Here is a 13,303-nt window from a genome sequence, read left to right on the forward strand (position 1 = left end):
ATTCAACATGCATCAGATTGTAAGACTGCTTCTGTTGAGACCCTTGCAGCACTGTGCATGCACTCAGGCACGATACACACACAGTTTGCCTTTTTTTTTTTTTCTTTTCTTTGCATTTAAGCATTCTCGGTGTCTTCAGAAAGCAGGTCTTCAGAAAGTTAGTGTTTTTCTAACAGGCCAAATGGAGAGACCAGCCACACTAGGTATAGTTCATTTTAGCACGGTAACCTAAAGTGCTGCCAGTACCCGTACACGGGAGATGCAAATTTTTAGGGCAACATGAGTAACACATCCCATCAAGTCACTCCCAGGTGGAGGCTCAGGATCAGCTCTAGCAGAATTGCTCAACCTGTACTGTGGCTGGATAAAACTCACCAGAAGCTATATAAGGACTCCTCTTCCCCCCACTCTCTTTCATTAGAACTGTGTGCGGCACACTGGGGAAAATCCCCGGGGTGGGACGGCTGGTAGCACCGGGGAGAAGGCTGGAGGGACGGCAGCAGGGCTGCCCACACCGAGAGCTGGAGGAGCACCCGACCGCAGGGTGAAGCCAAGGGACAGCAGATAAGTTCAGGACTGGAATATTGGTGAAAGTTGTATGGACAGGACTGAGGGAAACCAGAAGAGATGCATCTTGTCAGGGGCAAGATGCATGGCCAGAGTTGTGGAAATGTCTGGGTCTAGGGTGCAATAATCACTGTACCTCAAAGGCCATGGCATAATGCAAAATGATGGAGCCAGGAGGAGACCTGTCAGCCATCTGCCTTTGACGTGCTTTTTTCGGGCAGCATTTTAATCTCGTACGCCTTGAGCATGTACAAATTATGCAATGTACAAGGGTGGCATCAGTTCCTATTAATTGCGCCATTCCTTGGGCCTGCACACGTGCCACAGGGTATCTACCTCAAAACCACAACTGTCCGGCAATTCCCTTGCCTACAGGAGGAGGAAATGTGCTCAGACCCAAGTTCTGCAATAATTACATTTTCATATACTGGATTCTAAAAAATAAAATACAACCCTAAATTTTATTTGCATTTGCAACACCCCTTTGTACTTTTGCACTGGTGTATATGATTGTAGAAAAGCCATAGGAGGAACCTTTAAAAGGAAAAGCGTGAAAGGTTATTTTTTCCCCTTTTGCTCATATTGCAGTGACTTGTTGGAAGAGAAATATTACCCCAGCAGCCAGCGCCACTCTCCCCAAGCAATATGGGAACTGTGAAGTTATGAAATTGAGGGCACCTTCACTGAGAAATCGATTAGCAAACCGAGAGAGCTTGCGAATTGGATGTCTGGCCATTTTCAGTAATAAATTGTGAAATAGTCCGTGAATAAGTGGTTCACAGAGTTCAGAATTACCCCCTAGGAAATGTTTGAGACCTGGAGATACATTACTGAAGCGAGTGGCGTCCTAATGTTCAGTGCTTCGGCTGTTAAATATGTATGTAATCCCTACAGCGCTTCCCAAAATTAATAGTGCTTTATGGCTTCTCTGGAGCCGGTATATTTATATCAAGATCCATAGATTCAGCTGATTCACAAACAAAGCACTAATTCCAGAAAAGAAAGCTGAGGAGGAGGCCGGGGAGAGCAGGATTTAACAGAGCTGCGCGTGCCAAGCTAAACTCTATATGCGTGACGTTATCAGTTTTGCCTTATAATTCTGCAAATCAAGCTTCACTTGCTCTCTCGCCCCCTCCCCACCCTGCTCTGAGGCCGAGCAGGCAGCTCCTGCCCACCTGCCTGCCTGCCCACCCCCCCGGGGGTGGCAGGGGTCTCCCGTGGCAGAGGTGGGGGGAGCCAAGAGCCACCAACCTCCAGGCTGGCACAGCCCAGCTTCTGGGTCCCAAACCCCCTCCTCGGCGTACCCGCCCCAGGCTGGGCGCCTGCCCTCCACCAAGCTGGGCACCTCGGTAATACTCTAACCGGGACTCCAGACCTTCCCTCCCGCGGCTTCAAGCCCCCCTGTCCCGGTGCAATACCGCGGGGACTCCAGCAACACGGCTCGCTCGTCAGAGCAAAACGTGAGCCCTCCCCTCCCCGGCCAGCCCGCGGGCAAGGACGGTAGCCTTGCAGGTACCTTCACTTCAAGCCGTGTATCAGCTGCTGTTGATATCCCATCCTCCCCTTGCCTTCTAGCTTTGCCTGCTGCCCACCATCTTTTGCCATTTCCATCTGTCCTCTACGCGTTTTCTCCCTCGGGCTCCCCAGTGTCCCTCCCTCGTCCTCGGTGACTGCCCAAGCCTGATATTCACCAAAGGGATGTGCAGTTTGCTGTGAGTTTGCTAACTTCACCTGTCAGCCTCTGCTAAAGAGGCAGGGATCCACAGGGCAAAGCCTGCTGTAAAGCACTTTATTAGGTATTTTTCACTTGTGCTGGTGCTTGGCACTGCTATGATTAAAGACACCCCCAACCTTCCCACAGCAGGCATAACTGGAGCAGACGGCAGAAACTCTCTCTGGGCAGCAGTAGGGCCCCATATCCCATCAGCTATGCCGGTCAAGAGGAAAGCAAGCTAAACCGGGAACTGTTTTGGGCTGGCCACCAGCCACACACGGCTCCTTCACCCTGTATTTAACCCACCAGCCTCTTGCTCGCTGCAGCCGCAGCGAATGACAGGTATTGCGGTGCGGTTCGGACACATTCAACACCAAGTCCTGTTGTGCAGGACTTGGGGTTGAATTTTTCCTCTTTCTTTTTATTGTTTCTCAACACTTTTCATTTTCAGAGCATGAAATGGTTATTTTTCTCCCTGAAATCCTCCAAATGGAAAACAGTTGGCTGCTCAGAAGAGACAAAATTAAATTTTGTGGGGTAAACAAGGTTGCTAATTAGCTGATGTGCTGTGCAAAGTTAATTTATTCCCAACATGTCACGGTGCCAGCCCTGCTCAAAGAGCCTGCGCCTCGTGGCTCAGGCTGACCCGCAGTGGCAGCCCTGCCTCCAGTGGGAGCTGGGACCACAGCTGACCCTTAACGGGGACTTTTTGCCTTCCCGTGCAGGAAGAGCCCTTTGTCATGTTCCGTAAGTCTGACACAGCCCTGTTCGGGAACGACCGCTTTGAGGGTTACTGCATCGACCTCCTGAAGGAGCTGGCCATCATCCTGGGCTTCACCTATGAGATCCGGCTGGTGGAGGACGGGAAATACGGGGCGCAGGATGAGAAGGGGCAGTGGAACGGCATGATCAAGGAGCTCATCGACCACGTGAGTGAGGCCCATCTGTGGCGCGGGCAGCTGGCGGCTGCCGAGGGGCGGCTGTGCCCGGGCTGTCCCCGAGGCTTTCTGCCTGGGGTGGGATGGGTGCCTGCTGCTCGCTGGCTCAGGACGCCCGCAGCAAGCTCCTAACCCTGCCTGGGCTCTGCCTGCGTTGCACGGTTTGTCAGAAGAGTATCTCTTTGTCTGACTCTTCCAAATATTCATTTGGGGTTTCTGAAAATGGACATTCCCACAGTACAGAAAAGGGCTCCATGGCTTCAGCTGCCGACCCTCCCCGCTGGGCTGCTGCCCCGCAGTGGGATGCAGGCTGGGCACGCAGAGAGGAGGGAAGAGGCTTCTCGGCGGCCCGGCTGCACGCTGGCTCTCCTGAGCCAGCAGCACGGCCGCCCGGGCAGGAGCAGTGCACGCCTGCTCTTATCGCCCGAGGACGCTGCTGCTCTGCCCCTGACAAATATGGGCCAGGGCACAACACTGAGGTGGCTCAGGGACCCCAGACAAGTCCCAGACACAGCTCAGCCGAATCCAGATGACGTATCCAGACTGCAAGAGCAGGTGTGCAGGGGACAGTTTAATATATATATTTTTTTAATAAGCGCAGCTTATTTTCTAAAATCTCCTGGGACGCGGAGCTCCCCCTGCAGCAGCGCAGCTGTGCTTTTCCTTCCGCGGCCACTTCTAAAAGCCCATTAAACACTAGTGAAACTGTCGTGGCAGCTTTTCTCTCGTCAGACTAGTCACCTAGTCCGAAACCTCAACTCACAGCCAGAAGTTGCTCAGTTTCCTAATTAGATATTTTGCCTCCAGCACATCCTGTGATCCCAGAAGCCCAGTTAGGGAGGTGAGGAAAGCTGGTGTTATTATGAATCTCTTATTCCCAGAAAAGGTCTCTGCAAGAAAAGATCAGGACAAAATTAATCTATGATCTCCGCAGCACAGGCAGCAGTATAAGCCGTCCCAGAGCTACAACACAGCTCTCTCCTCCTGAATATCCTGCTCAAGTGGCGCAGCCCTTGGGCCACCTCTCATGTTCCTGGCTACATTTTGAAAACATTGCCTAAGCAGAAAAGAGACAAAAATAATCCCACGTACATAGCAGCTGTGATGCTCTTACAGTTCATGTGAGAAGAATGTATTTGCTGGGTGAGTCACTTCAGTAAATGAGCTTCGTTGTGAACAGATAACAGAGCACTGTCTGACGGTGAGACTGCGGAGCTGGGGCTCAGGGATCCAGGTTGTGTTTCCAGATTTGGCTTGTCTGCCCTAAATGACATTGGACAAGTTGCTTCTGTGCAATACTTCCTCCATCTGTAAAATGCAGATGATAATGATTATGTCCCTTATAGGGACAAAGTGATGCTTAATCAGTTTGCGAAGAGCACTGTAGTCCTTAGATGGCTCACCCTGGAGAAGCGGGAAGTGCGGCAAGGGCGTGCAAGGACAGCCCTTGGGGGAGCAGGACGCTGTGTCTCACAGGGCAGCATGCCACAGGCTGTGCAAACCTGCCTTTGTATTTTTGCTTCCAGAAAACTCCATACAGCTCAAAATACAGATTTCATAGTCTCTTACGCAACAGCCTTGCTAAGTTAGACAAGTGACAGTCAGCGTCCCAGCGGAAGAGGCTGGTGCTTTGCTGCTCTGAGTGATGTGTGTGACATAGAGAGGAAGAGACGCAGAGCACAGGCTGCGAACCTCAGCAGCGTGCTCCGGGACAGAGCCTCCTGCGTCCCGCACCCGCTGCCGGGAGCAGAGCCTGTGGCTCTCACCGCAGAGCATCTGCAGTGCAGGGCTCTGAAGAAGTAAATTGCTCCAAAGCAGGAAATAAGGTATAGGAAATAGAAACCGGACTGTCATTTCGTCCAAACCATGGCACTTCCAATGCCCTGCAAGATGTTACAGGGCTCTCGGGAGGCTTTCAGCCATTCCCAAAGCCGTGTGTGGTCAGCTAAAAGAGACAGACCGAGAAAAAGGTACGGGGAACCACCTCATTAAGTAACACAAAATTCATGGTCAACCTGCATTAAAGTATTTCTTGGCTAACTATTCAAAAAGCAAATTAACATACAGCAACAGAAAAGGGCCAAATCCCCTCTTCTTGCAAGTTTTACTGCAGCATCAAGTTTGAAATCTGCTTTCTAACAGGTGTGGTTGGGTGTACGCCTTGGAGTGATTTATAACCATTACCCAAACCCCATATGAAGCCATTATTTTCTTTATCTGCATGTCATTGCTTTTTATAGCAGTGTTTATGTAAAGCATTAAAAAGTGAAACTGCAACCAGATGGGGCCCTTCCTCAGCAGCACAGCATCTTTAAATCGTGTGGGGAAAGGAACAACTGATTGGCACTTTGCAATGGGAAAGTTCAAACTTATTTCACACCTAGTAGGAAAAGTGTTGGAGACAGCATTCAAACAAAGTTGTAGTGATGAAAACAGGGCTGCCCACACGGTGAGTTTGATATCTAGGCTGGCTGTCCTCCATATTCAGTGTCTCATTCTCATAAAAGAATTGGGATTGTTCAGGTGGGAGCATAAAGCAGGTAGGATTTTGTGAGGTCCAAACACCCCGGGCCAGGATTAACTCTATGCAGAAACTGTGCATTGCTGAAGACCCACTTAACTCATGTGCATCTGAGACTGAGCCACCCAGGACTGCTGTGATGCCCAGCGCCGGTGGGCTAGCGGATGCGCAGGCTTGGCTGAATGCCCTGTGCGTAGGGGAGGGTGCTCCTGAGGTGAAATACGAGGCTAAAATGGTGATTGTTATCACTCGGAAGGGCTGAGCGCCGTGGGAGCGACACATGCTGTGTACCAGGAATAGCCCAATCCGAGGCTGAAATTCAGCGAAAAGGAGATGGGCAAAGCGAGGGGCAGCCCATCACTCAGGATGGCCTTCTGCTGGGCTGGGAAATAAATACAGCAGAGAGGAGCTGGGAAATACAGCAGAGAGGAGCTGGGAAATACAGCGGAGAGGAGCTGGGAAATACAGCAGAGAGGAGCTGGGAAATACAGCGGAGAGGAGCTGGGAAATACAGCGGAGAGGAGCTGGGCATAGGTGGCAGGCAGGGCAGCCCAGGCAGGCATATAATTACAGTGTTTCAGGGACGATGGTGCCCACCACACAAAGGTGTAAATCACAGAGCACGTGACGGAGGACGGGCTGTTTACAGAGTGAGCTCTCATGGCTTCTTTTGGAGTTTCGCATCAAGCTGCTTCCCCTGTCCTCTCTGATCCAGACATGCCTGGCCATAGGCAGTAATGCCTTAGGCTATGATCCTCTGTAAAATTGCTTTGTTTCTAGTTTGGCCTTAAGCACAAACAGGAAAAGCAACAGCAGTCAGAGCAGCTCACAGCATGACCCTGTCTTCCAGGTCCCCGGTAGCAGATCTGGAGAAGACAGCCTCGTGCGGTTAGATACAAAAAGCCCTGCCCTGCTGCCTTTCATCTGCTGCTCGTCCTTCATCACAAACAAAACCCCTGTTTTGGGGGAGCTCGCTCCATTCCCTGGAGAACTAGACTCTTTCCTCACCGCAGCTGGTTGCTTATTGTCACTGTTCCTGGCCACTCCTGCGGAGGAGCCTCAATCAGACGGGCCATGAGAGCCGCACTCGCTCACAACACTGGCACCTGGGGAGGTCTGGGGCACCCAGGTGACACAGAGAAGCTCCTGTGCCCTGCATCCATAATATACGGGGAACCTGGCAGCTGTCAGATCTCCCCCTTTCATCAGTAGTGAACTGTTATTGATGTTTATTCATAGAAATTACTATCGATACAAGCAAAACTACACTGTGCATTGTGGCCCATCCGTTCTGATTTATAAATTCTAGTTGTCTGGCAAAATAATGCCTGCAAATCTTCCCTATTGTTTGTGGGCAGAATCACATAAAACCAGCAAAATGAGTTGTTCTGGACATTTTGCACAAACTTGTTCACAAATAAAACTTGTCTTCTGCTGAGACAGTGCATATCAGATTTCCATTCAATCTGAAACTTCATGTGGGAATAAAAAAGGTATGAAAAATAATAGGGTTTCTAATGGAAATCCCTGCCAATGGTAACTATAGAGAAGATGTAATATGTATCCTTAGGGACGATTTATGACAGTTGATTTAACACTTTCACAATAAATGGGCATTTATTGACAGTAAATTCTGGCAGAATACATACTGCACCACATTGCCACATTCCCATTAATGTTCCTGCACTGGTGGATGTTTATTTCAAGTGCCGTGAGCTGGGGATTCATTTGGAAGCCACTAGGCCAGGAACAGAAAAAAACCAATTATGTTGGATGAAGTGTCCTCCATCTCTGGTTTATACACTGCAGGAACTCAGCGTTAGGGAGGAGACAGAAATAAGCCAAAACAGCTGGCTGCACTTTCTCCTTTTGTGCTCAGCATCGTTAATTGGGTGGATTCATATTTATCATACTCGGCGATCCAGGCGATGGACGCATACTGAAGGGTATGCTGGGAGCCCTGAGTTCTCTGCTTGCTTCTGCAGTCTCTCTGGACCTGCCTTTCCCTCCCCCGGCTTGCTCCCCTGCCAGTAATTCATACGATAGGGCTTGTCTCTCAAAATACGGCCGTTCTCACTGGGATCCTACAGCCTTTGACATCTCTTAGGTACAATTAATGGTAGTTCTGTCTCTGAGGAACTTCCCTAAAGAAAAGATTACAAGAGGCCCAACAGGACTTCATGGTCCTCATTTCTCCTCTTCAGCTTACAGCTAGGTTCTCCCTGCCGACATCTGTTCTTAATTCACCACTGATATTAAGTACATTCATTGATAAATATTATGTCTAAATTAGGACTGAAATTGTAAGAGCAGCCATTAAGAGCTGCAGTCAATTAACGCTGACCCCCTGCGCACGGTGCATGTGGTGGGAGGCCAAGGCACCTCGGGGATGCTGCCGGGTACGACCTCGCTCTCCCTCGAGCATCACTTCTCACACTGAGTGTTTTCCTATCCCTGGCCAGCAAGAGGGGAGGGCTGCGGGCACAGGGCTCTCGGCAGAGCGCTCGGTCGCCTGCTAAAGCAGCAGCCCCTCTGTCTCCAAGCCGCAGGCTGCAAGACAGACCGGCTGCCTCGGCTCCGCCTGGCCTTGTCGTCCCCCAGTGCTCCTGGACGTCTGTGCCCAAGGATGCCCGGGCGCTGGCTCCGCTGCAGGGAAAGATGCAGAAAGGTGCAGGAGCGGGATGCAGCAGACCGTGCTGGGACGGGGTGCTGGAGCACGGCACAGCAGCCGAGCAAGCAAAGCAGGGAGGGGAGCAGAAATGGGACCTGAAGCAGGGCGGTGGGAGCAGAAGAGCAGAAAAGCGCTGCAGCCCCAGCACTGGCAGTGGTGGTGGCAAAAGAGACTGAGGGATGAAAGCGTCGATGCTGCCAGACAGACACCTGAATAACAATTAAATAAGTAAAATATGCACTATTTACCTGTCTCTCAGGCAACACACACATAATTAGTTTATGTAAATACCTAACTCAGATTGGCAAAATAAGCACAGAGGCAGCTTATTTTCTGGAATAAATATTTATCTTGGTGCTTATGCTGTTTGTGGGCTCTGCTGTGACTGGCCGTCACACGCAGCTTTCCTCCAGCGGAGGTCGGATGGTGCAGGATTTCCACAGTGACCGTGGCTGCGCAAGAGCTGTTCTGACCCACAGGCCACATTCCCGTGATAACTGAGAACTTGAAGATAAGACTTAGCATTTTCTGATAAAAGCCAAATATCTCTGCAGAGAACACAATCCTCCATCCACTGAATGCCCAGTGAACTTGCATCAGTTCCACCCAAGTGAAGATGCTGTAACACTGGGTGAATAAGGAGATCCAAACCCTTCAAGGCGTGGTAGAGAAGTGTCTGCATTTGGTGTGTAGCTGCATTGGCAAAATTCATCTTTTTGGCCTCAATTCAGCAGAACACTTAAGAACATACATAAGACTTGCAAGGCATGCAAGCTCCAGTAAAAGAGAAGTGTGTGCTTAAGTGGTTTTGCTGGATAAGGGCCTTTAAGCCACTGGCACTTGCTATAACTCCTCATTTTTAATAAAACCCATCTTACTGTGCAACAGCATAAAAGTTGGGGCTGAGGGAAGGAAGCGTCAGGGCCTGATAATTGACTTCCCGGTTTGTAATGTCAGAGCATGACAAATGAAAGCTTCGCCCTTGATGGGTTTTGATTTAGATCCTCTCAGTCAGCAAACCCTTAATTAGAGGCCACCTTCAGAAAAATCTGCATTGACAAAAAGGGCATCAAAGTGCAGCCCCGTACTGCCTTTAATAGCTCAGGACACCACACCAGACTGGGCTCCCTAACACATGCTCCATCCTGCCTGTGTGTGACATTTACTGCCAAGGACACAGGGCTGTGATCAAATCACAGGAGCTGCTGAAATGACACAGTAAAATTTTATTTCTGCACTAAAAGCATTTTGATTCTTGGGCATCCATGCAGATTTCTCTCTCTTCATTTTCTGTGGTAAAGCATAAACTCCTAGCTGTTATTTAGCTTGCTGTATCATTTTGACAAATTTGGCTTAGGATCTTTCAGACAGGCAGTTGCTAGCGAGCACTGACCACAGAACTGCTCATTTGTTTCCTCCTTCAGAAAAATCCGTAGCCAAATCCTTCAATATCTCCTTCGGTTTTCCCTGTTGAGTCAGGACACCCACGCAGAAGTGATGGAGGAGCTGAAATGCTGCATTTCTTTTGCCATTTCTGCCTTGTGGCTTTGGAGACTGATAAGCCAAAATTCTCAAGTGTGCTGTAATGTGGGGAGAGCTGCCGAGCTACAAACCTGCCGGGCATCCTCTGCCAGGCCGGTACCACGGATGCAGACTGCTCCCGAGATGCAGAACTTCACCATCTCCAGCTGGGCAGCCAGCACTGCCTTCCGCTTCTGAAAACCACGGTCCTTCTGTTTTCATCCGTGTCACCACAGCCACAGCCGCACAAAAGGGGTCACTGGGAACATATTTTTTCAATTTTCTCTAAGTTTTGACAAATGCCAGTGACTGAAACGGACACTTTCTGTACCAAGCTGATTTAAAAATATATTTCCATTTGGAAAGCGACAAGGAAAGGGAACCAACCAGGGCTTGGTGAAAGAATCACGTTAGAAAAAAATACACATTTTTACCCTTGTTAGAGAATTCCTGAAACTCTTCTGTTCAGGACCTCTAAAGCTCTGTTCTTTGGAGAGGAGACCCTTTCATACACACACATATATATGTATGTGATGGATAAAAGTTCATGTAGAAACTCTTCTTATAGAAAAAGGCCCAGATTCCTGTATTTAAAAATATTCCACTGACTTTCATCACAGATTTGCAAGGTCAAACAAGATCATTAGTCTGACCTTCCTCCACAACACAGGCCAGAGATCTTCACCAGTTTCTACAGTGAACCCATAGTTTCTGTTGGAATAAAGCATGTTCTAGCAAGACAGCTAATATTGATTTAAAGTTTGCAAGTAATGACAAATCCACTATCTCTAGGTAATTATCACTCATGGTTAATTTAGAATTTTAATTTTCAGAACCAGATGTTAAATAAATCTTGCACGGGTATGCCAGGCACCTGGCACGGGGGGAGGTACTGCTCAACTTCAGATACTTAATTTACATGCCTGCATTTCCTCTGAAGTCAATGATACCAAAAGAGTGCTTTGCAAACCCCAAGCAAGGCAGCCGACATTGAGGTAGCCTTGGATGTATTTACTGAAGGTTTTTTTAAGAACCTGAATGAATACTTAGTGAGAGGACATGAATGCAGCTCTTAAGCAACAGAAAGAGATTGTATGTGGTCGCTCACTGAATCTAGCATAGAAATTATTAAATAACAGAAATAATAGAAAGAAACACAATTCATACAAGAAGTCAGGATGAATAATATGCTCAGCTTAAATTCCTCGTGCAGCTCAGACAGTTCCAGCATGACGGGCTGTGAAGTCCACCATTAATTAGCAGAAGCCTTTCCTGGGTGGGGCTTGCAGCCCTTCACATGGAAGAAAGACCTAACGGGAACGGCGTGAGGCTTTGCTCACTCCCACCAGCCAGGCACGCTTGCGAGCACTCCCAAAGAGCAGCGCTCCTACCCTACGCCACGGCTTCCTTAGAATGAGCCTTTCAAGTTGCATCACGAAGTCAACTGAGAGGAAAGAAATTGAACCTTTTACCTCATGCTGCTACAATATTACTTCCTGCAACTTCATTCTGGAATGGCCTCCCTCTGCGACTTTCTCCTCTCACAGCAACGTTGAAAGGAAGGCCAACAAAACCAAGTCATCTCTGCAAATGGTGAGATTTGCACACAGCGAACTGTCGCAAAGAGTTCTGCAGCAAGAAGCAAGCACAGCAAGGATCGCAGACGTTTTATACCATTTTAAGACGTAATTGTTCTGACCATCTCAGAAAAGCCTATCGAAATGAGCTCATTGCACCTGGGCAAAAGCTGCGGAGACTGGAAGATCTCTCTCTTATCTGCGCTATATTTCGGTAGCTAACAACAGCCGAAAATCTATACGATGAAAGTCATAGAGTATAATTGGCAAACAGTGACCACATTTTGCTCTCCAGCTCACTGATTTAAATCAGGAACATCTCTTGAAGATGGTAAACACATCCACACCGCCACAGCGTGTTTTGGAGACCCTGCATCTGTGTTGGGGTTTTGTTTAAATGCTGAGAAGTATTTGTAATAACTGGACCATATTATAGCAGTTCCACGTTCCGCCTGTCCTATCTCAGGTGTTCTCGTGCCTAATGCACATAGACCAGTCCTTGCTCCCCTACCTGGAGGGCTTTGGAGCAGAGCTCACAGAAAGCTGCCCAAACACCATTTGTGTGTAACGCAGTGCAGCTCTGATGACAGCTTTGTGTTTGCCTGTACAGCAAGATTGCAGGTCTGAAGGGAAGCAGTTACACGGAGTCCATCCTGTGCCAGGCACAGAGGGCCCTGCCTGCGCCAGGAAGCGGGGCAGGAGGCCCAGCCTGGCTCTGGCAGAGGCACAGGGCAGACTTACCCCGTGTGCAACGGGAGGTGGGAAGCCCAGGGCTGCGCTTCAGGGTTTTTTTGAGCAAATACTTCAGTGTGACTGCTGCGGGTGTTTCGAAGGGGATGGAAACGCCTCGGTTTCTAATGCCTTCTTTCTCTCTCCCTCTGTGTTGTGCACAGAAAGCTGATCTGGCCGTTGCTCCTCTCACCATCACCCATGTTCGGGAGAAAGCGATAGATTTCTCCAAGCCCTTTATGACCCTGGGGGTCAGCATCTTGTACCGGAAGCCCAACGGGACCAACCCCAGCGTGTTCTCCTTCCTCAACCCCCTGTCTCCTGACATTTGGATGTACATCCTCCTCGCCTACCTGGGGGTCAGCTGCGTGCTGTTTGTCATAGCCAGGTAAGAGGATGCCAGTGCCACCCCACCCGACTGCCATCACGCCGCATCTGCTGCCATGCGACAAGACGCCCTCCTCACGCTCAGACCCGTTTTGCTGCCTAGTGTGTCGCAGGGATCCAACCACCCAGTGGGAGCCACAGCATTAAACCCATGTCATTAATGAAATGACTTTTAGTCCATTACCCAAAGGCAGGCTGGTCCCTTGGCGTGGGGTTGCTCACAACTGCCAGACTCCTGTGCTCTGTTCCCTTTCGGACCTGTATCTCAGCGTGGTTATAGAGGTGATACAAACCACGCAGTGAAAATTAAAGATGAGCTATCCACAGGGGAAATTTGTTTCCTTCTTCGCTAGCTCCAGCCTGTGTTATATCCTTTGTACTGCTTTACCATGCTAAATATGCTTGTGTTTGTTTGCTTTATTATCATAAACCTGTAAGCCTCTTTTGCTGTATCAGGGCAGGCAGTTCCACAGATTTAGCAGACTTCCAGTACAAAAGAATTTTAAATTGCACTTTCTTTTATGATTTTAGAAATTTTGTTGCCTTTCCATCTCATTAGCACCTCCCTGGTATAATGAAGGGTAATTTTCCTGCTCTGTATTATTCATCATTCGTGCTCTTGTTAGGTCACTGCTCACCCACCTTCTCCAGGGAGAAGCCCAGCCTCTCTGCTGTGTC

At 49.2% G+C, this 13,303-nt stretch overlaps 1 protein-coding gene across 1 annotated transcript in view; it reads left to right on the top strand.

The window, feature by feature from the left end:
* The window catches only part of GRIK3 (glutamate ionotropic receptor kainate type subunit 3), a 123,414-nt gene that overhangs the window by 92,346 nt on the left and 17,765 nt on the right, over positions 1 to 13,303 (top strand). The window contains exons 10-11 of the mRNA XM_075522173.1: positions 3,007 to 3,210; positions 12,403 to 12,626. Of these exons, the coding sequence (XP_075378288.1) occupies positions 3,007 to 3,210; positions 12,403 to 12,626 (428 nt within the window). The remainder of the gene's footprint in view (positions 1 to 3,006; positions 3,211 to 12,402; positions 12,627 to 13,303) is intronic.

Source organism: Mycteria americana, chromosome 21 (genome assembly GCF_035582795.1).
Source record: "Mycteria americana isolate JAX WOST 10 ecotype Jacksonville Zoo and Gardens chromosome 21, USCA_MyAme_1.0, whole genome shotgun sequence".
NCBI classification, from domain to species: Eukaryota; Metazoa; Chordata; class Aves; order Ciconiiformes; family Ciconiidae; genus Mycteria; species Mycteria americana.